Consider the following 23493-nt stretch of genomic DNA (forward strand, 5'->3'; position numbering starts at 1 on the left):
TCACATGGCAACTTTTCACCACTCACGACTGCTATTACCTATTCATTACCTGTTTAAACGTCTTAGGGCCACACTGTGTGTCTCTGTTCCTTCAGGCAGCATTGGTACTCAAGCCTGATTTTATGTAGTCAGCAGGTGGCATCATTAGCCAGAGAATAAAAATGAAAAGTAATACCCTTGCGTCTGGCTATGATATCATAGAAGGGCACATTGGCATAATTTCCCCACTTCTAGTGGGCAGGACAGGGGGTAAGGAGGTGTACATTTAATATGTTTTGTTGTCTGTTTTACGTGAAAAAGATTACCGCAGCCAAATGGGAGGTTGGGTCATGCCATGCAGTGAGTGAGCGAGACAAGATCAGCCCAGAAACCACACAAAGATCCCAATCTTGCCTCTAGTCATACGTTTCAGCGGGCTGCAGTCATACTCAATGACCGTTTTTCTCCTTGACATCCCTTAATTATAATGGCATCTCCATCCCTTACACCTCAATTGGTCATGTGGCTGCATGCACACACACACACAGTGTTTCATGGGAAAACTTTTTTTTCATGCATGTTAAAAATGACAAGACATTTGTTAAATTATGCAGGATGTGTTTTGTTTCCCCGTGAAACAGCTATGCTTCGGGAGCCGAGTATGGCCAAATTGAGTTTCTAACCCGTCTGGGTCTCAACACTCCTGAACGGTTTGGATAGCTCTCCGTGCATGCCAGACAGGCTGTGTATAAAGCTGTCACAGGAACCTTGAGGGCTAGAAAAATATTCAAGCATTTCTGGGCCTATTGGACAATGATCTCTTACACAGGCTTCTTTCAATATAACCGTGATAAATAAAGGAAGGAAGCAAATACCAAAAACTTGGCCAGCTGCCACTGCTTGAAAAAAATGGCAATTTTTGCCCAAGTTGCTGTTTCAAACACACACACACACACACACACACACACACACACACACATTCAACATTACTGTAAAGGCAGAGCCTGTACATATTTGCATGGGATTACTTTGACAAGTGTAACATCCGTTCTGAGAGCCGGAGGTAACAATGTGTAGCTTATAGTGCTCAGCCTAGAGCTGTTCTTAAAGGTCAAATGTGTAGGTTAACCTCTTGATCTCATCCCTGTTGGTAACCCCCCTCCCTTTCTCTCTCTTTCCCTCTTTCTCACACAGCACACAGATAAGGAGGCACCGAAAGACAAATGTCTTGTTTGATTTGCTGCTTGACCATCCAAAAAATACCCTCCAGATCGAAGCAATTCCACAAAAATAAAGATCAAGCATACTAAGAAAAATACATTCTATCTTGCTTATGCTATCTAAGATCACACAGTACCAGAGAAAGAAAGACAGAAACACACACAGGAGAAGAAAAACGTGTGTGTGCCAGTACCCCGCAGTGATTGCCTGATTATTTGCAGATGGGCAGTGGAGGGCTCGCAGAGTGTGGAGGTTCCCCCTGGCACGCAGCGCATATGATTAAATATGTGATTGCCTTACAATTTGCAAGACCCCCCCCTCTCTCTCTCCTGACTTGAAATGTTTATACTGTACTGCCATAATGTGCGGACTGTTTAGCGCTGCCCAAAAGTCCGCAACACGGTCCCCGTGCGCAAGCCTTCTCTCATGGTCACCCCGAGGGCCTTGGTGATGTGTTATGTCACGGGTCTGAGGAGGGCTCGGCGGGGGCCACTTTCCTAATCCCACTGTCTCCTCATTCATTCAGAGTATAGAACAGTGTTTACAAAGGGGCTGATCCCCTCCTCAACTCCTGCGCCTCCGCTGAGCGATTGTTATGCGGGTTTCCTACCAACTGTTCAAAGTGGTTATGAGATCAATTAAAACCAGCTTAGGGGGCTGGAGTGGAGATGTGCAATTCATAAGTCAGAGGAAGGGGATTCCGTATCTATTCATTAAATAACTCCAACAATACGACCCCCTCCCTCTCTTTAAGCCGCCAGCTCTCTATAGACCGATCCGCACCAGCAGCTTTTTAGCAGTTTCACATGTAAATAATATAGGGGATACTAGGGAGCCTCTTTGTTGGTGCCACAAAATCGGGGATGCAGCGTTAATAGCCCGTCTGGCAACGTGGTTTAAATACATAGCCAATCCAATGACACAACATGTTTTCATATTCATTTTTGGACAGCCACACGCGTGGCCAATTTTGCGCACATTTTACGCATTAGCTACCGGCTCAGAAATCGTTACATCATGTGGAAAGTCTTCTTTTTAAGGTTGATTCATTACATCAAGTGCTGCGAGACTAAATTGTGGCTTGATAACAATTTTCTTTCAGCGTCAATTTCTGGAATGTCCCTGGATTAGACTATAAGATGTGTTGGATCGGTAACTCTCACCTGTGCATTTAAAATAAATCAAACGGAGCTAGTGATCAATATTCCGCCTGCTCTGTGCGCTGTGCACACGCGGCCGTTTAACAGAATGCGAGAGCAACCCTGTTCAGGGCTGTTGCCTCCCGTGACCCACACAAACTCTTTTAAGCCATCTGTTAAAGTCAGCCCGCTGGATGCTGCTCTAAAGACAAGCCCGTGTTACCTCTTTTGTTTCTCCTCCAGCGGTGCGACGGCGCCTGACAGCTGCTGTACTCCATACAGTTCAACACGACCAGGGCAAATGAGAAGAGTCGAAACTGCATCTGGACGGCGATCTGTTGTTCGGACTCCAGTAAAAAGGTGCCAGCAGGGCTCGGGATGAATTCTCGGACTTTGTTATGTCCTCCTCCAGTTTCTTCTTTAGTCGATCCTCAACATGTGTCAAACATCAGACGAGATGCGACATGTTATCACGCCGCCGATTGGGATCATTTTATGAAGCGCGCTGATCCTCCAGTCACTAAAAGTGTCCGCTTTGGTGCGCTGCGGGGAGAATGACAAAGGAGGTTACTGTGATAACAGCGTAATGAAATCAACACCTTCCTAAACAATGATGAGTGGGGTGATAAGAGGGGGATTCAAACTAATAAAAAAAAACAACAACAAAGGAATAGATATTCTGTGTGTTAATGTGTTTGAAGTTGGAACAATCACAGATGCAAAGGCAATGCGCGCTGCTCAAATGCCCCTTCCCAAAAAAACAAAACAAAAAAAAACATACGCGCAATAGCCGTGCGTAATAGTTGCCAAGACGCTCCGTTAAAATAACGTGTCGGTGTATACCTTGCATCAGATGAGGTGTTAATTCCGCTCCGGTCTACTTTTAGGTTCCCTCTGAGTGCAAGTGCGGCTCGGGAACATGCAGCATCCCTCTTTGTGTGAGAAACTTGCGTCTCCAGAAGAGAACAGAGGTCCGAGGAGGAGGAAAAAGGTGGTCGCGGACGGTGAAAAGGAGGGGATTTCCTTCCCTCCTCTCTGAAAAAAAAAAACTTAGATTCCGTTTACCTGCGGTCCCTCACTCAAACTTGTCCGCTCCGTGTCCTGTAGCGCAGCAGAAACAAACTCACATGTGTTGCTTTATTTCAAAAGGGAAGACGAGAGCCGGTAAGTGAGAGTGCGTTTTGCGCGCTGCTGAGGTTGAGCGCTGACTGACTCCCGACTGGTCCTGATGCTTGTTGCCTTTTTCCTCATATAGCGCCGTGCCGCTGTCACGTGTGGATGTTTTCTAGTTTTGGGTTTCTTCGTATTTAAGATGTTGAAGATGACATTTAGTTAATCTCCCCCCACCCTCCTCTTCCTCCTGCCCCCCCCCCCCCACGCGCACTCACCCACAGTGGCGGTACGAGGTGGCCTCTGGGTCCTAGTGAGCGTAAAAAGCTGGAAACATCCCACAGGATAAAAAAAAGTTAATCTTTTTTTTTTTTTTTTTTAAAGGGATATGGGATTGCAGCTTGTCTGTGGCGGGCAAAAATGGCTTTATTGCTGGCTATTTTAAGATCCAGAATATTCTTTTAATATTTCAATGGGAATCCCAATTCCCAATTATATGATAACACTATACTTTTTTTTCCCTTCATAAATGCCTTCGTTTCAAATTGAAGTGTAGTGACCCGTCTCAATTGTAGATCTTTAAAAAAAAAAAAAAAAAAAGGAGAGAATAATTGCGACACAGTCTATCTCAGTTCAGCTTTTTTCCTCTGACGATATCCCTTTTCAATAATTAGAGGTTGGCCAAATAAGCAATTTTCTACATATTGTGCGTAATGATGTGGGCCCCGCAAGTCAACCATCTCGTCACGCCTTTTACTGCGCACCCAGGACTACACTCCTCTGAAATAAATGATTATAATGATAATCTTTTTTTTTTTTTTTGTAATTGTGGGACATGAATAAATCATTTTTTCCAGGGCAGGCCCCCCCCCCTCACACACTGACCCACGCGACCTCATCCACGGAGACACGTGAGGTGGCCAGTGGAGGCAGAGACTGTCTTTCAGTCAGAACCAATTTACCTATGGGAGGAGCAACGCTGGCTGCTCGTTAACTACAAATTAGAGAAAAGATGTGACAGTGGAGTTATGGAAGTTAGTGACAGAGGCTCCTAGGGCAAGAATCAGACTCTAGTAATGTATACATGTGAGCAACTAAAATAAATAAAAAATACTGACCGTTTCCGGATTGTTTTTTTTTTTATCGCCCTCAACTGCTCCCCATTCTGATTGCAGTCCAAGCTGTGAATGCTCTACCCCCCTTCAGCCACTAGGTGTGGCACTTAATCTTTTATTTCAGGAAATTATTTTAAGTTAGGAAGTTATATTAGTAATTCTGCATCAGACTAGTGTGACGCCAAGAAGAAAACAAAACACAGACTTTCAAGGGAAGACAATGGAATATATATAAAAAAAAAAAAAAAATGATGGGAATGTGTGAAAAGATAACCGTTTTTAGTGTAAACATTATTATGAGACAGTTTTTACCTTGGGTGTCCTCACAGAGATCACACAGACCTCCCATCTTAATATTACAAAATGTCATTTACACGCTGGTTTTACACATTAAACAGCAGAGAAACCAGTGAAAAATATTTTTTCTCTGCCCTCAGGCAGTAAAAAAAACACACACACACACACACACACACACGTACAAGTTTCCATTTCGTCACTGGAACTGATTGAAAAAAAATGGGGGGGGGGGGGGCTTTAACAATATGTAAAGAAAAAAATAAGAAGGAATCGTGGTTGTTTCCTTGCCAAAACCTATAGTGACCTTTGTCCTGACTTTGTTTATTTATTTCTCCAGAGAGAGAGCAGTGACAGACGTTGTGGTCAGGAGGGCTGTTAGCCGCAGGCAGTGCCTTTGGTTTGGACTCCTCTCTAAAACAACATCTGAGAGTGCACGGGTAAGGTGAATGTGATAATTTAGGCCTCCAGCACTTTTATTTTCATGTGTCATGGAGAAGGGGGCCGGTAAACCAATCACTTTATTCTCTGCATCCCTCCTCTCCTCTTCTCCTTTCCTTCCCCCCCCCTCCTACTCGTTGCAGTGCACATAAGTGGAGGTGACGTCAGCATTTGGATGGTCTGGCTCGGAGCCCTCTCATTGCCATAAGAGCAATGAGAGGAGCTGCTGTACACCCTGTCCATCAGAGATCCAGACTGGACGCTCTTCAGCTTGGGTTGTTGTGTCACACTTTACTAAGGTAAAAGAAAAGAAGGAAAACAAAAAAAATAAGTTCCGGGCAACAGTGGTCACCTCCAATCTCAAAAATGTCAAGGAGAGGACGAGAATAAGGCAAACTGGGAAAGTTCAAGTTATACTTAGCAGTTTTCCATATTTGTGGCTCCCAAATGAAAAAGGAGGCAAACTTTCAATGTCCAGAAATATTCTAACATGACATTCACAAACACAGCGGACACATTACAGCCTACACTTACAAATAGCATTTTATTGTCACCATGAATCTAGTTGTATCTTACCTCAAGGAATAAAAAGGAACTGGGGGAAAAAAATGGATATTAAAAGACACATTTAAACACAGATCATGTGTTATGGTCAAAAGCGCTAGAAAAGGTAATAAATGAACCTTCAGGTGAGAATGTTTTGCTGTATGCAAGATCATGAATGAACTGTGAACCCCAACCAAATATTTAATAATTAATCATGACATATTAAAGCCCATCCAAAACCTTTTGAATATGCAGCTCTCAACCCCTGTAGGCTGTAAAAAGTTAGTTTTTCCACACCTTTACAGAGAACAGAGACTGTAAGTCAGCTTGGACACACAGCTGATACAAAGTCAAAATGATCTTAAAATTCTCCAAAGAAACAAAGACATATGTTCTTTTAAAGTGCTCATATTATGCTTTTTGGCTTTTTTCCCCTTTCCTTTATTGTGTTATATATCTTTTTGTGCACTATAGGTTTACAAAGTGAAAAAGCCCAAAGTCCACCCCAAAGGGAGTTACCATCTCCAACAGAAAACACTGTTCACAAACTGCTCCAAACAGCTCTATTGTAGTCCAGCCTTTACTTCCGTGACAAACGCGCATCACTTTGTAACACGTTATAATGCTTACCTAGCTGCTAACATGGCACTCCCTCATACTATGCAACTGACGAGCTAGCAGTACTTACTGCGCATGTACGACTCCCAACAAAGATGGAACAGAAGTGAGACGTCTCACTCTGTAACTAAAACAGAGACCTGAACACACAGGGTGAAAAGAGGAGCTGCAGCAATGTGCGGTACCACAAAAATATGGCGTTTTCTGAAAATTAAACCACATAAACCTATTCTGGTACAACCTCTAAATACAATTATGAACCTGAAAATGAGCATAATATGAGCACTTTAAAGGCTTCCATCAGCGTCTCCTTTAAGCCACAGGGTCCTACATTAGGAACAGTTTTGGTTGTTTCATCTGAGAGATTTCAGTTTTGAATCGGTGTTCTTCTCAATGGTTCTAAGTAGGCGGGGCTTTGTTGGAAACAACAAAACACAAAACCTTGGCAAAGTAAGGATCAGGATTTAGCAATATTAAAATAGTCGTAAGGTTCTGATCCAACCAAGCAAGAGAAGAAGAGTTTTTGACCGTTAAACTATTAATAAGATAATAAATCAACATGCTCAACCCCAGTATGTGTAGCTGGGTGCCAAATCCTCAAAAGCAAAAACATCAGGACAGAGACAGCAGTCTTCCAGATCGTCGTCGTTTTCAGAACTTCTACTTTAAGTGTTTAGTTACTATAGCCACAAGTAATGTTAGAGACAAACCTAAGATCTGAAACCAGATTCCCAGGGGCTTCAGGTCATAATGCTTTTAAGATAATTTTTTTTTTTTTTTTTTTTTAATAGTTCTATTCATGAAAACCCATTTAGTAAGCGTCGCCATTCAGACACATTGCAGTTACCACCTTGAAGCGCTGCGGTTGGCGGGACAGACTTATTATAGGTAAAAACAAAACAAATGGAAACAAAAACAGAGCAGTGCTGAATGACTGCAGCTTCATGCTCTCCGTCTGTGAATAAACCACCTGCACAAAACACAGTTTTCACTAACATGAAGCACTGCAGCTTCATTCCCTCTTTTGCCACAGTTCTATAATCACGTTATAATGATTTATGGTGTAGTCAGTTGGTTCAGTTAAAGGGCTGAACACTCTTCAGGACTATTTTAAAAGTATGCAGAGAAAATACATTTCACTCCGATGATTGTTCAGTTCACTTCATGTAGCGATAAGACTGACAGCCTAATAAATCAAGTGTATGTCTACGTCAGGGATGCACCGAATCCAGGATTCGGTCGAATATTGGGCTTTTTGACGGGGTTCGGTTTCTGCTGAACCTTTGAACACTACGCTTGCACTACACGCGTTACGCTGGTCGACGTAATGACGCCGAAGTTGATTACGGGAACGTGTTTACGTAGGTGGAGCGTTCAATGCAGCAGGCTGTGAGAAAGTGAAAATGGAACTCGTGAGCAGAAAAAGTGTTGTTTGGCAGTACTTTCAGTCAAAAGAAGGCCATTCAAGTCAAGCTACATTTGCAATGCCGATTTGTCTCGTGGTGGCAAGGACCCTCAACAATACACAACATCGCCGCCGTTAAAACATTTGCGTATGAAACATCCGAAAGAATACGAGTTGTGCGTGAAGGAATCTACAGAAGGCAGCCAAAATGCAGCAACTTCAGGTACGGCAAAGGAAGGACAGAAAAGGACAAAAATACACTGCTGTGGACGTTGTTTACTTCATTAATGTGTTTACTGTGTTAATGGACTGAGGATGGAAGTAGGATTCGGTATTCGGATTCGGCAGAATCTTGACCAGTGGATTCGGTATTCGGCCGAACCCCAAAAATCTGGATTCGGTGCATCCCCAGTCTACGTAAAATCCTTGTTTAGTAGTTAAATTACATGTATGACGAAGAAAATGAAAAGCATGTGAAGAAATGAAAGCCTGTTTGTGAGCAATTATGATAAAAAAGGAGGGACAGAGAGGCAGAAGACCGAGTTATGAGAAGGTCGAAAGCAGAGAAGAGCGGGGGTGGGGTGGGACATTTAAAAGATTGCATCCGTCTGGCTAATGGTTCTTTATGGCTCTCTTACGTCCTCAGATGGGCAGAATGACTGGCAGAGAGCGTGACCGCTGGTAGCTGTACATCACCTCTGTTTGCCCCCTCCAGCTGACGTCCCACTCAGCAAGACTGCCTGCCACGGTGAAGCGAACCGCTAAAACACCATAAAACCAACAGACTAAACAGCCATTCATCATTACTGTGCACACGAGCCGCATCACACGCAGCAGTCTTAACTGTCCCACTCGGTGACTCAATGCGCACATTAAAACTTCATCAAGTATTACCGATACAAAAAGGTCTGACCACTCAAACCTCAACCGCCGTTTGTAATGTCCAGAAATAAGGCAATCATGGGTGAAAATGCTTTTGTTGGTCACTTTTATTGAATTTGTGATGACTTGAACAGAGTGCAAAACAGCACTGGGCTCCTTGAGATACAAGTGTGGAAAAAAAATGTAACACAATGAGTAGGATGGATTCATCTTCGGTGTGTGGCTAAAATCCAGTTTCCTGACCTGCCCAGTTGGGTGTCTGGAAGAAAAGAGTGAAGAAAACGTGAAATTAGACCATTTGTGGATCACCGAGACTGATCAAAACAAAATTTTGCCGTTTGATTGTGGGAAATGTGAAAAAAAGTAACATACATGTGCAAGCAGTTAAGTGCTGACGTTTTGCTGTGGGTTGACAGGGACCCTGAGCAGCCGTCCCAGATGGTTGGCAGTAAATGTTCTCTATATGTAAGTGATTTGTAGCCTTGAGGACAGCAGGATGTAATGGTACTCTGTGAGTTGTTTGCAGCCTCTTTTGTCTAATTACAAAAACTCCTTAATGAGGGAGGGGGGGGGGGATTTGCTGTTTAACAGGACAGGGTTATGGCAGCACTCCTGCTGCAGATATTCAAACAATAGGGAGGAGGGTACTTGAGCAGATCAAAAGATAGCCACTTAAGTGCTGCACAGTTAAAAAGTTAAACAATGTAACATGCTTGTAACTCCGTGGCCTTGGTGCTGTCAGGTGTCGGGCCAATCTGTCTGATTTGACAGACGTGCACGTCTTCAAGGAGCGGGGAGTAGGCCTGCACAATAAATCGTTATAAAATCGTGATCTCGATTCACCCGTTCGCGACTTAATTTTTAAATTACCGTTTTGTTTTTCCTTCAATTCATTTATTTTAATTTTATTTTAATATTTTTTATTGAAAGCATTTGACATTAACATGTCTTAAATATGTAAAGACATGTTCAGGGAGTTCGATAGAGCCTGTAACAGGGACATATTTAGTTCAATGTGTTAGATGTCACTATTTCTGGTAGCCTACTGTACTTAAATGGCCAGTATGAACTTTATTTTCTGTATTCATTGAAGCCTCTATGTTTACAGGCTTGTGGTGATGCCCAATGTGCTATCGGTGCCAAAAAAAAATCTTTGGTACTGCCAATTTGTTTTGTCATGGTTCATGTGTGCAATAAACATAACACAAAAATCGTGGCAGAAAATCGAGGCAGAATCAATTCTAAACAAAAAAACAAACCGCGATTCATATTTCCCCCCGAATCGTGCAGGCCTAATGGGGAGTTAGCAGCTCAGAGCTCCAGTTCAGAGTATGTGCGTGATTATTACATTCTGTGTAGTTGGGAGTACTTTAGCAGTCTACATACCACTAAAACACACAAGGTCAACATCAAAAACACACTTAAATGGGATGAGTGGACTCTGAGCCAGACATCTGCAACAGGTCCTAAGTGCAGGGAACTCCAGGTTTTAAGTAATGTTCACCAAAAGCTAGTGTGAGGGTCCACCTTATTTACGTTGCTGAGCTGAGTCACAGAGAGCAGGCATCGTTTTATGGTTGTTTGGAACCTACCTTGTCATTAGGCCTTTGAAGAGCAATGGAGGGATGAAAGCGTTAGCTCTGTTAAACTTGCTCTTACTGGCTTTTTCGTGTAAAGAGAGCTTTTGTTGATGGTTGTTCAACATTCTTTAGCCTTGTTCTTTTGAGCTGATCATTTGAGACACTTTGAACTGCCCTGACTTCATGTTGACCTAGCAATCTGATCAGTTAAGGAAGGGATGGTTGCCTTCAGCGACAAGCTGGGATGGGAGGTTTGTGTGCATTTTGTCATTTTGCATGTACAGTATGTGCTGTACTCGCCTCATTCTTGGTGCTCTGGGCCTGCTTTTTCTCAATGTTCATGGCCAACATTTGGCTGCGGAACGAGAGGCTCTTGGTCTTCTCAATCACCTGCTGGTAAGGTGATATGGCGTTGTTCCCCATGACCACATGGCCCTAGAAATATGGACAAAAGTGGACAACAGATTCACAATAACGACCGATAAGCCAATCACATTTGGTCTTGCAGACACACCATCCAACAAACACCAACCAGAGGCTGCATAGGTCCTATACCCATCCAATGTAGGCACATCTAGATAATTCTATGTCATTCAGGAGGACTGGGCTATGATTTGCTGATTACAGAGAACTGTTGTGATGTGTATGCCAAAGCATGCAGGTTCAACATGGAGCCTCACACAGAGGACCTTACAAGGGTGAAATATTATGCTAACAATGTCCTTACAGTGTACCCTTCAATCCCAAAATCAGGATATAAATAATGCCTCAAACAGGAGGAGCATCTAAAAGGGCTGTATGGCCGTCACTACCACCTAGAGCTGGGCGATATGGAGAAAATCAGATATCACCATATTCCTGACCAAATACCTCAATGTCGATATTGCGACGATATTGTTGTTATTGACAATTGGTGCTTTCACAAAATATTTTAACAATGAGATTAAATTGTAAATGTAAAAACATGAATAATCATCATCAGTAATGTGGAAATAAAGAATAAGTGGGTAAAGGCTAATAAAAGAACAGCGAGAACAGTCTGGTAAGTTCAGACAATTACTCTAATCTACTGTAACACAGCCTTTAAACCAGGAAAAGACAACACTTATGTCATCTTACAATATCCAAAATCTAAGACGATATCTAGTCCCATATATCAATATCAATATAATATCAATATATTGCCCAGTCCTACTACCACTGCCAATTTGCAAAGGGCTGTTTAAAAAGCTTTGGTTAATCAGTTAAGTGTGGAGCCCACTGATTGAGGAAGAAGACAGGAGGTCTCACCAGTTTGGAGTCTATCTTTGCATCCAGCCTGGCGTTGCGGATAAGATTGACGATCCATCTCTCAGCATCCTCGGGCGTCATGTTCAGTTTGTCTGCCAGCATGCTGTTGAGGAAACACAGTGACATGAGGCTCTAACCTGGGCATCAGGCAACAGAAAGGGTACAGAGGTCTGTTTCAGTGCTGGACAGTTTGTCCCGAAAATGAAGAGAATACCCAAGGATGCCGACCCTGGCTAAGGAATCAGTCCATAGCACTGCTGACATGGGACTAATATTACCATATGTGAAGACCTCATATAGTTAATGAATTACTCTCCAAAATCACAGGTGCTTTAGATTTGTGATGTACCAAATTAGCAAATCAAACCTCAAGTCTGCACCGACCATGCATTAAAACCTTGGCTTACAGATTCCACTATATTTTTTTTAACTTTTTAAGCCATGCTAGCATCATGGCTCTATGGATGGCTCGTTCAACATCTACCAGATGGATTAGTGCAGTTACTTTGTACAGTCATACATGGTTCGCAGACAGTGTGTCCTAATTACTTTGGTGATTCCCACAACCTTTCCTCTAGTGCAATCATCCAATTTAAAATCTTAATTAGTCTTATGGTTTATGACCTGCAAAACTAATCAACCTCAGCTGTACTTTGTGTTTAGTGCTAATAGCAAATGTTATCATGCTAACACACTTAACTAAGTTGGTGAACATCATACACTTTATACCTGCTAAATACCAGCATGTTAGCATTGTGATTCTGAGCGTTTTAGCATGCTGACATTAGCATTTAGATTAAAGCTCACTGCTGTGCCCATGTTGAGGTTCACACAGCCGTTACTATATTCTTGCTCAAATGACAAATGTCTAAAGTGTTGATGCATGTATGAAATATGTAATGAATGGAATCAAATAACTCTGTCAACACTACATTATGATGGATGGTGAACATTAGGTGCCAAGTGACTAGTCATTATTTTCATTTAACAGTATTAATAGACGGCTAACCTATTGTGTTCAGGCAAAAAGGTGTACAAGATGAAACATCCCGAAAAACACTTCTAATGGGCCTCTACTAATGGCAGCTTGATTTACAGACTTGTACGAATAACTCAATTAGAAGTGCTGGGACTACCCCATGTTGAGAGCCTCTGTGGTTACTTATCCTTTTATTTTATTTTTTGTACCTCTGTCCGGGACACACTTTCTCCCCACCTGGCTGCTAAAACTCGTCATGACACACTGGTCAAACAGGGACTGTCCCTCAAAATGAAAGCCAGGTTGGAGACCGGCCTGCTCTTTGATACAGCTAGACACGGATGTGTCACAGTAGAGGGAGGGGAGGTATGAGGGTGGCTGGGATTCTTTGATCCAAAGCTTTCCCCAGTGCAGCTGGCTTCCCTTGTGGCTTTCAAAATAACTAGACCCCCTCGATACCCCCATACAGACCCCCTTCCCCCCCCTACGTTTCCTGCCCCCTTCCTCTTTTCTAACCCCCACCACCCTCCACGCCTACCGCATTTCATATAAGGGCCCCAATAAATATACTCACCCCTCTGTGCACTGCCCACAATTACTACAGCAACCCTAACTCTCATCTCAAAAGCAAGACACAGACCCCTCTCACCCCTGAAAAACCTTACTAACGCACAGACTTAATGAAATACTGTAGGTTTATACCGTTTGTCATTGTGTATAGCCTGTGTGTGTTTGTACAAAATAATAGGGTTGAAAAGGTCTATATAACAACAACAATTTACTCTACTAATTATCACTTCCTGGTCCATTCATCACATTTTGTGAGACTCCTTCAGTGAGTAAGCTAGAATTTGCCCAGACAATGCGCCTCACGCCATGGTTCAGCAAACACAGATCCTACCAACTGCATTACTTATTTTTAGGGCTGTCAATCGATTAAATTTTTTTATCTAATTAATTACATACTCTGTGATTAATTAATCGAAATTAATCGCATACATAATTAACGGTGCCTGAACCGATACTTTTTAAGAAAGTAAGAAAAGAAAAAAAAAGGGTACTAAACAACAGTTGGTGACGTTTATTGCTAAGGCCATATGGTCAAAATTAAATGATTTAATAATAATAATAATGTATAACAATAACTTATTTCACTAGTAAATTGCTGTTGAACGACAAAAACAACAACCAGATAGGAAAAGGACATTTACAATAACTTCAAATGCACCACGAGACTGTAGTTTACCAGTTTCATTGAACGCACCGTCTGTGTTGTTTCTCTGACGGCAGCTGCAGATTGTTACATCCCGGTGTTGAATCCTCTACAGAGTAGACACAGTCACACTTTACACCGTTCAGCGTTAGCTGTCAGCATTTTAACCGTGTTTAATCCAGCTACTAGCTAGCGGTAGGCTAACATTAGCTGCTGTCGAGTACAGTGTTAACTAGCTAGCGGTAGGCTAACGTTAGCTGCTGTCGAGTATAGTGTTAACTAGCTAGCGGTAGGCTAACGTTAGCTGCTGTCGCGTATAGTGTTAACTAGCATCACATGCAGCGGGGTTTGTGTTTCCTGTAACGTCTGTTTCAGAGCATCGGAGAGAAGCGCAGACATATCAGTGGCACCAGATTTTCGTCTGTATGCAAACATCAATATGGAATGGATTAATCTGCGTTAATTTTTTTAAAGCGTTATTTTTTCTCAGATTAATTAATCAAAATTAACGCGTTATTTTGACAGCCCTACTTATTTTAACTGTCGCTCTTAGAGTCAGACTTATTTAAGACATTCTTTTGGTGGAAAGTAATCTTTGGGATTTGTGATAATGTCTGCCTCACTTCAAGGCTAAAAATAAATAAATAAGACTATACTTTCGAACCCCTGAATGGTGGCAAAACCACATAAAGGAGGAAAATGAAATGATGTCAGTGTCTGGATGGGGCATCAAAAGCATAAACAACAAATAAAAGCATTGCCTCAGCATAATGAGCGAAATAGGGTTTCCAAGTGACAGTGCATACCTCTCGCCACTTTCACCACAGTGAAGTGATGGAGGAGGTGGATAACAAGATAGAAAAGCACCAGTTCTGAGATGATTCATGTGTACCTCAGCAGGCCAGATGAGGGAACAAGGGATACAGAGAGACTGATCAACTTGTCACTCACACCAACAAACGGCTAACATAGCATAGCTCTGCTGGACAGCTGATTACACTTCAGGTCATCAAAACCTGGAGAAAATGATGCTTGACAATGAAATTGCTCCTATTACTGGGAACCTAACAAGTTTGAAAAAAGTGTCCGCCTGTAATGACGCAAGTCAAGGTTGTGATGGATAACACATGTCGGTGTTCACAGGATTTTAGTCCACAGGCCTAAATCTTGCTAATGTAGAGTAAATGATAGCTTAATCAATACAAGATAGATAGATAGACACACACACACACACACACACGCGTGAAACTACAAAAACAATAGTCAATACCTACTTACTACAACAATCAAGTAATCTCAGGCAATTTTGAATGAAAGTTGTTATTGGTTCCCATTTTACCCGTGTGATTAAGTGATTGCTGCGCATGGGGTACTGGGTGTTTTGTTTGGCAATTCAGTAAAGTGGGGGCACATGTCAGTCAAGTCCAGGTCAGATATGATGATCAAAACAAACATGATCTGGTTTCCTCACCGGGGAGTTAAGCTAACCCCTAACCCCTCCAAACGTGATCTGTGCAGAACAACACAGGAACACAGAGTGCCCCAAAAGGCCCAGGGCCTTGGCCTGCACCAGCCAAAGTCCTCTAATCTAATTTATAAAAGCAAGTCTGGCAATGTTTTCCTCCCAGGAAGGACATTTGTATATCAGAGGAGGGTTACTTATCTCATTGTCTCTCTGAGAGGTGTACAGCAGCTACACCGACTTAAACCTTAGGGTGAACGTAAGAAAAGGGGAAGAAAAGAGAGGAAAGGAGGGAGATATGAGAGGCAGCAGGGACGGACTTAAACAACCTACACTATTGACATCCTTTGGCCCTCAAGCCAAGCAGACTGCCTCCATCACTGGTTTTATTTTACACAACCATGATCCTATTCCTTGGGGGAGAGGGGATCACTTTCATTTCGACCCCTTACTCACTCTGGCTCCTGAGCTTTCGACTTCAGGCTAGGGGACTCCTTTGGGTCTCAATACCAACCTCACACTTGAAGAGAAGGGTCAGGCACTGAGGTCTAACTCTGTTAGAGAAGAGAGGAAGGTCCTTCTTAACATAGCCCCCTTCTTAACATGGCTGGCCTAACATGAATGCATTGTTAAACACTAACATATGATAGTGTTTGGGAGACTCCAAGCCATTTGGAGCAACCTCGCTTTCGGCTTGGGGTAAAATTGATTTTTCAGGGAAACCGAAATGATCGTGTGGTCTTTTTAATGACTCAATTGCGAGGTGGAAAGATCTTCAGTGTTCCATCCAAATACACAAGACACTGCTTCCAACTACCAGTGAGCTGTTGTGTACAAATACAATCTAGTGATGAGGGGGAAAGAAACTGCCCAAATGATCATGTGTCTGAAGCATTTACTCAAAATGTCAAAGGACAAGTGTGCATTTGAGGTCAAAGCCGGGTCTCGCCACTGAAACTATCATGGAAGGACTAAGGAAATAAACCCTGTAAATCAAACAAGGAAAACAAAGCTAAATTGGAAACACACACTCTGGACACTGAAAGGTCTAGACAAAAAGGATGTGTGTGTATGCAATTACGAGTGCAGGCTGAATCACATTTTCACTGCCTATAGTACATTTTACGTAAGCCTTTATTGCATAAAATAACTCAATTACGCCAACTTCTGGTCTACTTTTGTCTCCCAAGCTGTGGGCAAAAGGCGAGCTAAATATCTGTGAAACCATCATGGCCAAAAGCTGTAAAAATGTCCTCATTAAAAAACAGCCATCAAATTCATTTGAGTCCACGCTTGGGTGCAGAGGGCTTCTGGGTAGAGGACTAATGACTTGGAATTTGGGTGTCTTTCAAAAATAGACACGTTCAGTCCCTCGTCATAACACCACCAAAAATAAACAGAGAAATCCCTACATTTGCCCAATATGTGTTCCTGCTTTAGAAAACTCTGCAAACAAGAGCAGAAGACACAGAAAAAAAAGTTGAAAACGTAGAAAAATCACCGTTCGACTTCCTCTTTCAGTGTTACCACTAACCTTTGTGGTCCTTAACAAGTAAATGGATCCAATTGCAGTAAGTCTGCCAAAAAGAACCAGGACTCCTAATCAATTCCAGACAATCTGCAACTGGAGATTTCGACAGGGCCTGATCATGTTCCACGGTTCAACCTTGACTACAGACCTCCACGGCTCTATATAACAGTCAATGTAATCATTTTCGTGTCAACAGAAGTAATTCATTCTCTCTTTCCACTGAGCATCATATGTTTGTGGACCATATTTGAAATGCAGACCTTCCTTCGAATCTCCAGCATTCACAATACGCCTGAGGGTCAGCATACTATGAATATAGCCTGCTGAAACCAGTGCTACATTTGCACTGGGAATAAGTGAGGATACACAAAAGAATAACGTATGCATTACCTAATATCAGAGATTAGATCCAGCAACAAGCACAGATCCACTGTTACAAGAATGGGGATTAATGGCTGAGAAGGGTGGATGCTCTGTATTTATCTTTGTCACTCTCTAAAACTGATGTAAAGAGGCAGCCAAATCCTATAATCTCTCTTAATTGCAGGCAATTACTATAATCTTTTTTTCTCTCTCTCCGCAAAATGCACACTATAATAAGCATCGAGTAAATTTCCTGGTTTTGGGGAGGCATCCAAGGTCAATTTTATTTTAACGTAACTAAACTGGATTTTGAACTACAAAACCCTTTGGCCTCCATTCCCCCATAGAAAAGGAGCTGAAAGATTTCTACGAATGTCTACGAACTGGCCTCGGACAGGTGGTCTTAAAAGTTTAGCAAGCAGAGCAACCTGTGGAGACCTGGAAGCAGTTAAAACTCACAATACTTAATCCTCAAGATGTGTGGGGGTCAGCATTTCTGTGTTTGGACGGGGCAATAAACACTTATCTGTGAGGAAAATTCCACTAATCACAAAGCCCATGTTCTTACTTCCTGTTTACTGAGTGCCTACAACGTCTAGTGATAGCAAATGTGACTTCCTGTAAGTCTTAAGGGATGTTTGTCTGAATCCCGCTGTGCAACAGGGTCAAAATCTGCAGAGACAACTGTAGTGTCTCCTTTGACCATCACCAAAAATCATAAGTACAACTTGCAAATCTTAGTTTCACTTAGTTTGGATTGGATTGCATGACTGACCTGATGCTAATGCACTGGTGAATTCTGCAGAAGGTCTCAAAGATGAAGAGGCGGGCATTCTCAATGAAGTCCTCCAGGCAAGCAACCAGGAAGAAGTCATTCACAAGAACCTAAGAGACAGAAAAAAAATGTTACATAAGAGCAGTGGAAATACCATACGAAGAGTTATTTCTGTCTGTTCACAGGTCTACATCAAAGTTTCTCTTCCGACAGTTTAAGGTTCGAGTGAGGCAACAGTTCAATACATAAATCAGAGCTTTTCTTAAACTCATTAGGACAATCAAGCTGGGACCTTCAGATTGAACAGCAATGGAGAGTCATGAGTGTGGCATTACACGTTTCAATTGGTCTGATGCTAGGAATTCATGTCTTATTCAATTAAGGACAAATTCTATTCACTAAAACCATAATCCAATTCATTTTATTTTTTATTTTTTATAAATGGTCAAAGTAAACAGGGAAGGACCATACTGGCTACATTAAAAAGGTATGAAAAGTTTTGTTTTAAATAGGAAAGTTCTCTGTATTAGGTTGTAATCCAAGGCCCTGCAAGACGCTTGAAATCAACCACAGACAAACAAATTCTACCATCACCACATGAGACAATATAGTAAGAACAGAGCCAACCCCAAAGATATCCACATGGTCTGTGACTTATCACAGTGGTCTGGTGGTTCAGTGTCAACTCCACTGTGCAGGATCGCCAAATTTCACGGCTACGCTTAGCCAACAACTGTAACACCACCAGTCCAAATAAACTTACAGATGAGAGCAAGTCTTTTCAGCCGTCCATATACTGTATCACCTGTGGCTTGTTATAGTAAGAAATACAGCCTTGCTTGGACTCTTTGACAAGTCTGCATATGGCCAATTCATCTACTGTAAATGTTCATGATCCAGCTATGGCCCCAGAGGTACCACTGTGTGAAATGCTCCCATTTCTCAGCGCTTGCTGCATTCCAACTCTCCACTGAGCGCTATTTCACATCACAGACCTCCATCTTCAAAAGTTCTCAAAGAATAACCAGCCCTGTGTCTGCTTAGGCTTAGAAAGCTGCCATCTGCCCAGAGTTTTGCTTGAATAATTCTCAACTACATGGCGCTATCAGGCAACGCACATTTCAGCTATGACAATGCTTATCTAAGGCTGATAAACTTTGAACAGTTAAGTGCCCTAATTACGGTCATCTGGGATTCAGACAACAAAGCTTAAACACATTGTGAAAGGGGCTTGGACAGCCCTATTATGCACAATCTAAAGGCTTGAATATAGGTAGGCATATACTTTTCATTCTTTGACATGCAAGCATCTAACATCTGACAGCGATTCCAGATTTTGGTGGAGTGGGAAAGAAGAAAAACCCTGTACAGCCTGAACAGGACAATTTAAACCAAGCTAACCCATTTGAAAGCGCTTGGCTCAAACTATTATACAGGGCACGGTGAAGCGAAGACAGGAGAGCTGAAAACAATACCCATATCTTGCTATTACAGCAATCACTTAATTCATGGTGCCACTCTTCTCAACGGCTCAAAATTGATGCATTACCAATGCTCATCAAGACGAGAGCCCACACCAATGGGGTATCCGTTTACCTCAATCACTCCACAGTCTGTGAAACATCCCTTTACATCGGAAATAATGTGCTTTTTAAAGGCTTGCGTGTGAATTTCTGCAGGGGAAAAAAACTGCATTACTGACTTCAAACAAGACCATTTTGGGAAAAATGTTTGCAGACCATAACAGGTAATGCATTAAAGGTGCTGTTAAACATTTTTGGAACCACCCACCTCGCTAGACCTGCTTGGAAACTGAATGAGGTCAATAGAGGGCTTTTGTGCCTACTGGACATGCTCTGATAAGACTGACAGGTAGGCCAGTGTTAAACGCACCTGGAATAACTTGGGCTCTGACCTGAGAGGTAGTTGGATTTTGAGCATGCGTTTCAACCACAGTAGAGTCTCTGTAAACAGCACCCCATGAGGCGAGGTCAAGACCAACCCAGAGAGTTCCTAAAAAGTGTGAGCACGTGTTTAACAAGGTTGGTGATTGAGCGTGTGTCATGTCTGAGCTGAAATAGGATACATCTCTAATAGTGTTGATAGTAAAAGTCATCATTTGGAGATGCCCCTGGAGGCCTTTGCATGGGAAATATCAAATTTACTCTTGAAACATACATGCTTCGGATTTTCTCTGACCATGAACAGGGTATAACCAAGTAAAAATAAATCTGCCCAACCAAGTTTGGTTATAACTTCCTTATTTGCAAAATAGTGATTTAGGAAGCTTAAGATTTTTTGTATTAGCTAAAAAAAAATTCAAAACGAAACAGGCAGTACATTGCTGACATGATTTATAAACATTTACTCCTGAGAAGGATCCATTTGATCAGGCCAGATGTTTTTCATTTTGAAAGTTTATCGTCAAAAGCAAAAGATGAAAAAGGGGCCAAATAACCCAGAGTTTTGCCCGTTATTCCTCTGCAGGTCCAAATGATCAAGTCCGTTGGGAAAACAAAATTACAGAGTGTACCTAAAAGAATGAACTAAGAGATCAAGTTACGCAAAATATGCACATAGAACAACACCAGTTAGGTCACCTGAATGTGTCCCCAGCCCAGAATCTGACCAACCCCTCATAATACGGTCTGCTGGACTTATGCCATCAATGCAACACATCATTTATCTTTATGTTGTATAGGCATTCCTGTTAGTGTCCACCCGCTACATCTAACTGAATGGAAATGTAACACTTGCATTGCAATGTCTCAAAATGCTGCACAGCAAACCATGGTGGCAGCATTTCATAAGCCAAAACATACAGAAAAAAGGAATAAGGAATTCCTTTAAGATGAAAGAAGACTTAAAATTGTTGTACTGGCATCCCGGCCCACACATTTAAATGAAGTTGACCTTCTAAACAAAAGATGGATCTTCACATTGTCTAATGGTTTCATGTACAGCACATTTTTTGATTGACAAAAGAAATTTATAAATACACTTTACTCTTATACAATACTCTTTACAGTGCTTGTCAGTATGCATTCATCCATGTACTGTAAGGGCTGTTTGTTTCTCAAGCTAATTATTACAAAGTAGCTTGTGGATGCTCTCTGACTGAAGTTCTGTAGAGAACGTGAAGTACGGTATATCAGCACTGTTTTTTTCAGATTGGACACACAGACACAAGAATTTTGAAGTAGAGATATGCAAAATTATCAAATAATAGGTTCAATAAAACAGGTTTGTCATACGTTTTTGTTCCCACTGAGCTGTAAATATCACCTCATTTGAGGTCACTTTAAATCATCAAATCACATTGATGTGTTCAGCTTAGTAGTCAACATACAAAGAAGACTCTTATACTATACGACGCATATCTCACATCAAGGGCTACAGTTACACTTAGCCATTACAAACCAAAATTGAAATAAATGCTCTAAATGGCGGTGCTATGACAGATCTCCCACTTTAAACGAGTGTCTGCACGCCTCTGCGGAGACTTTTGCTTATAAAGCCTTTACTGTTAACTACTAGCCTGATAGGTCAATTACAGGCCATAGTCAAATCTGACTGAAGCCTGAGTCACAGTGTCCAAGAGGACCTCTATATCTGACAGTACAAGGCCCAGACTATCACTATTCTGTCTGATCTGGACCCACGCAGAAGTGCAGCAAATAGAACCGCTGTGTGATCAGATAGAAGGTCAGACAGAGATCATATGATTACTAACCTTGTTTACTACGATACTCTGTGTGAAAGTTCAGGAGTCTGACTTGCAAATCTGAGGTCCTCAGAAGACCTCTGTTTTCTCATCGAGAGGCACAATAAACCAAGACCAACTGTGTCTCATAGTTTGGGAACAAAAGGTTGGCATGAGCGTTAGTCACGTTAATGAAGTGGTTACTCACCGACTCACACTCCCGGAGTTTCTTCTGAGCACTGTCAAAGTCAAAGTTCACGTACAGGCACTCCACAAACTCTGTAATTGGATCTTTGTAGGTGTAAGATTCCTGAAAGAAATTGAGCATAATAAGATCAATTATGTCCAAATACATCTATATGATTTTAAATCAAAGCTGATATAGCTCACATTTTTAATGAAGTCAATGTTTGCTGTTAAGATAAATATAACCAAGCAGAGATATTATTGGACATAAACTTCATGAAATGTACATGCGAGTCATGTTTTTATTTTTCAATCAAATAGAAATCACTAATAGCATATATACATTCAGAAAGAAAGAAACAAATCACAATAGTTAAATTACATGTATTATTATTATTAAATTCATTTAAATTTGTAGTTCATTTAATTACAAGGGCTTGAGTGAAAACCCATTCTAAACTCTGAGCAGTTCCAAATGCTTAGAGACAGAGACCCAACCTGACCTGAGGCCACAGAGTAGAGAGCACTGGGCACGTTTTAGTGATTACCAACAACCCACCAAGACAGTAGGGCTGTAGCGATACACTAATCTCACGATACACGATATCTATCTATCGATATTTAGCCAACGATACAATTCCATATAATCCGATACACTTACATTATTTTCTGAAAGATTTAAAGGGGACAGTGATTTTGGTGACATCTTGTGAGTGTTCCATTTACTTGGATTTAATTAATTGAACTGAAAACTAAAAACATCAATTACACAATATACGTCTCTGACTGGACAGAGAGTCTACAGCTTGCAAATGCTGGACAAATTGAATCAAAGATGTGTTGAGAAAATTAGTTCCATTTATTGAAAGCTTACAAGCCTTTGAAAAGTAAATAAAGTGCAGTATTGCAATTAACAATGGAGAGTTAAAAAGTGCAGCAAGTTCTGAACAGTTTCTTTGACAGCTTTTTTAGCTTGACACTGAACATATGAGGTAGCCAGTCTAGCCACCAGGTAAGTAAACATAGTACCATGGCTTCTCCTCAGAACACACCGAAGAAACACCGACTTGAGCATACGCTCTGCACATGCGCGAAATGTAATACGTCTCCATAGCAGCAGGCGGCGCTGCTCTGTATTGTTTCCATTAACAGTCTGATTGTTTCCCAGAAAATGAAAACCGGCAGCTGATTGGACAAACGCGTCACGTGGTTCACCGAAACGTGTTTCTGAAAACATTTTAAGCGAGAAATAGGCCATGCAGTTGCTGAATCTGTCTTCATTTCAGATCGACAAAGGTCAGTTTAAAAGATTTGTCAGATTTTGAGAGGCTCATCCGCTCGCCATTTCCGGGCAAGTCCCGACTGCCCTGCAACGCGAACGGGGGTAAACACGAGGGATTTGAATGGGACTTATGTATCGACACTCGCGGCTTAAAAATCGATACTTTCTTGGGAAAAAGAATATCAATTTATATCGCAGAATCGATAAAATTGCTCAGTCTTACAAGACAGTGCTTAGATCTATGAAGTAGTTACTGCCAGTGGTGGAGAAGGTATCGGTACACTACAGTCGGTCAACTCAGCCACATTCATCGAAGTTATGGGTTCAAGGCTTTTCCAGCTTGGACCCAGACCCATATACAAGTGTTAGCAATGCTATT

The 23493-nt window shown here is 41.7% G+C and overlaps 2 protein-coding genes across 2 annotated transcripts in view; both read right to left on the minus strand.

The window, feature by feature from the left end:
- The window catches only part of rspo2 (R-spondin 2), a 74207-nt gene extending 70553 nt beyond the window's left edge, over positions 1-3654 (minus strand). Inside the window, exons 1-2 of the mRNA XM_078253577.1 lie at positions 3183-3654; positions 2563-2882 (exon numbers count right to left, since the gene is read on the minus strand). Of these exons, the coding sequence (XP_078109703.1) occupies positions 2563-2662 (100 nt within the window). The 5' untranslated portion in view covers positions 2663-2882; positions 3183-3654. The remainder of the gene's footprint in view (positions 1-2562; positions 2883-3182) is intronic.
- Positions 3655-8839: 5185 nt separating this feature from the next.
- The window catches only part of LOC144519998 (eukaryotic translation initiation factor 3 subunit E-like), a 28743-nt gene continuing 14089 nt past the window's right edge, over positions 8840-23493 (minus strand). Inside the window, exons 10-14 of the mRNA XM_078253578.1 lie at positions 21855-21956; positions 17944-18053; positions 11621-11723; positions 10631-10765; positions 8840-9009 (exon numbers count right to left, since the gene is read on the minus strand). Coding sequence (XP_078109704.1) covers positions 8974-9009; positions 10631-10765; positions 11621-11723; positions 17944-18053; positions 21855-21956 — 486 coding nt within the window. The 3' untranslated portion in view covers positions 8840-8973. The remainder of the gene's footprint in view (positions 9010-10630; positions 10766-11620; positions 11724-17943; positions 18054-21854; positions 21957-23493) is intronic.

Source organism: Sander vitreus, chromosome 6 (assembly GCF_031162955.1).
Source record: "Sander vitreus isolate 19-12246 chromosome 6, sanVit1, whole genome shotgun sequence".
Taxonomy (NCBI): domain Eukaryota; kingdom Metazoa; phylum Chordata; class Actinopteri; order Perciformes; family Percidae; genus Sander; species Sander vitreus.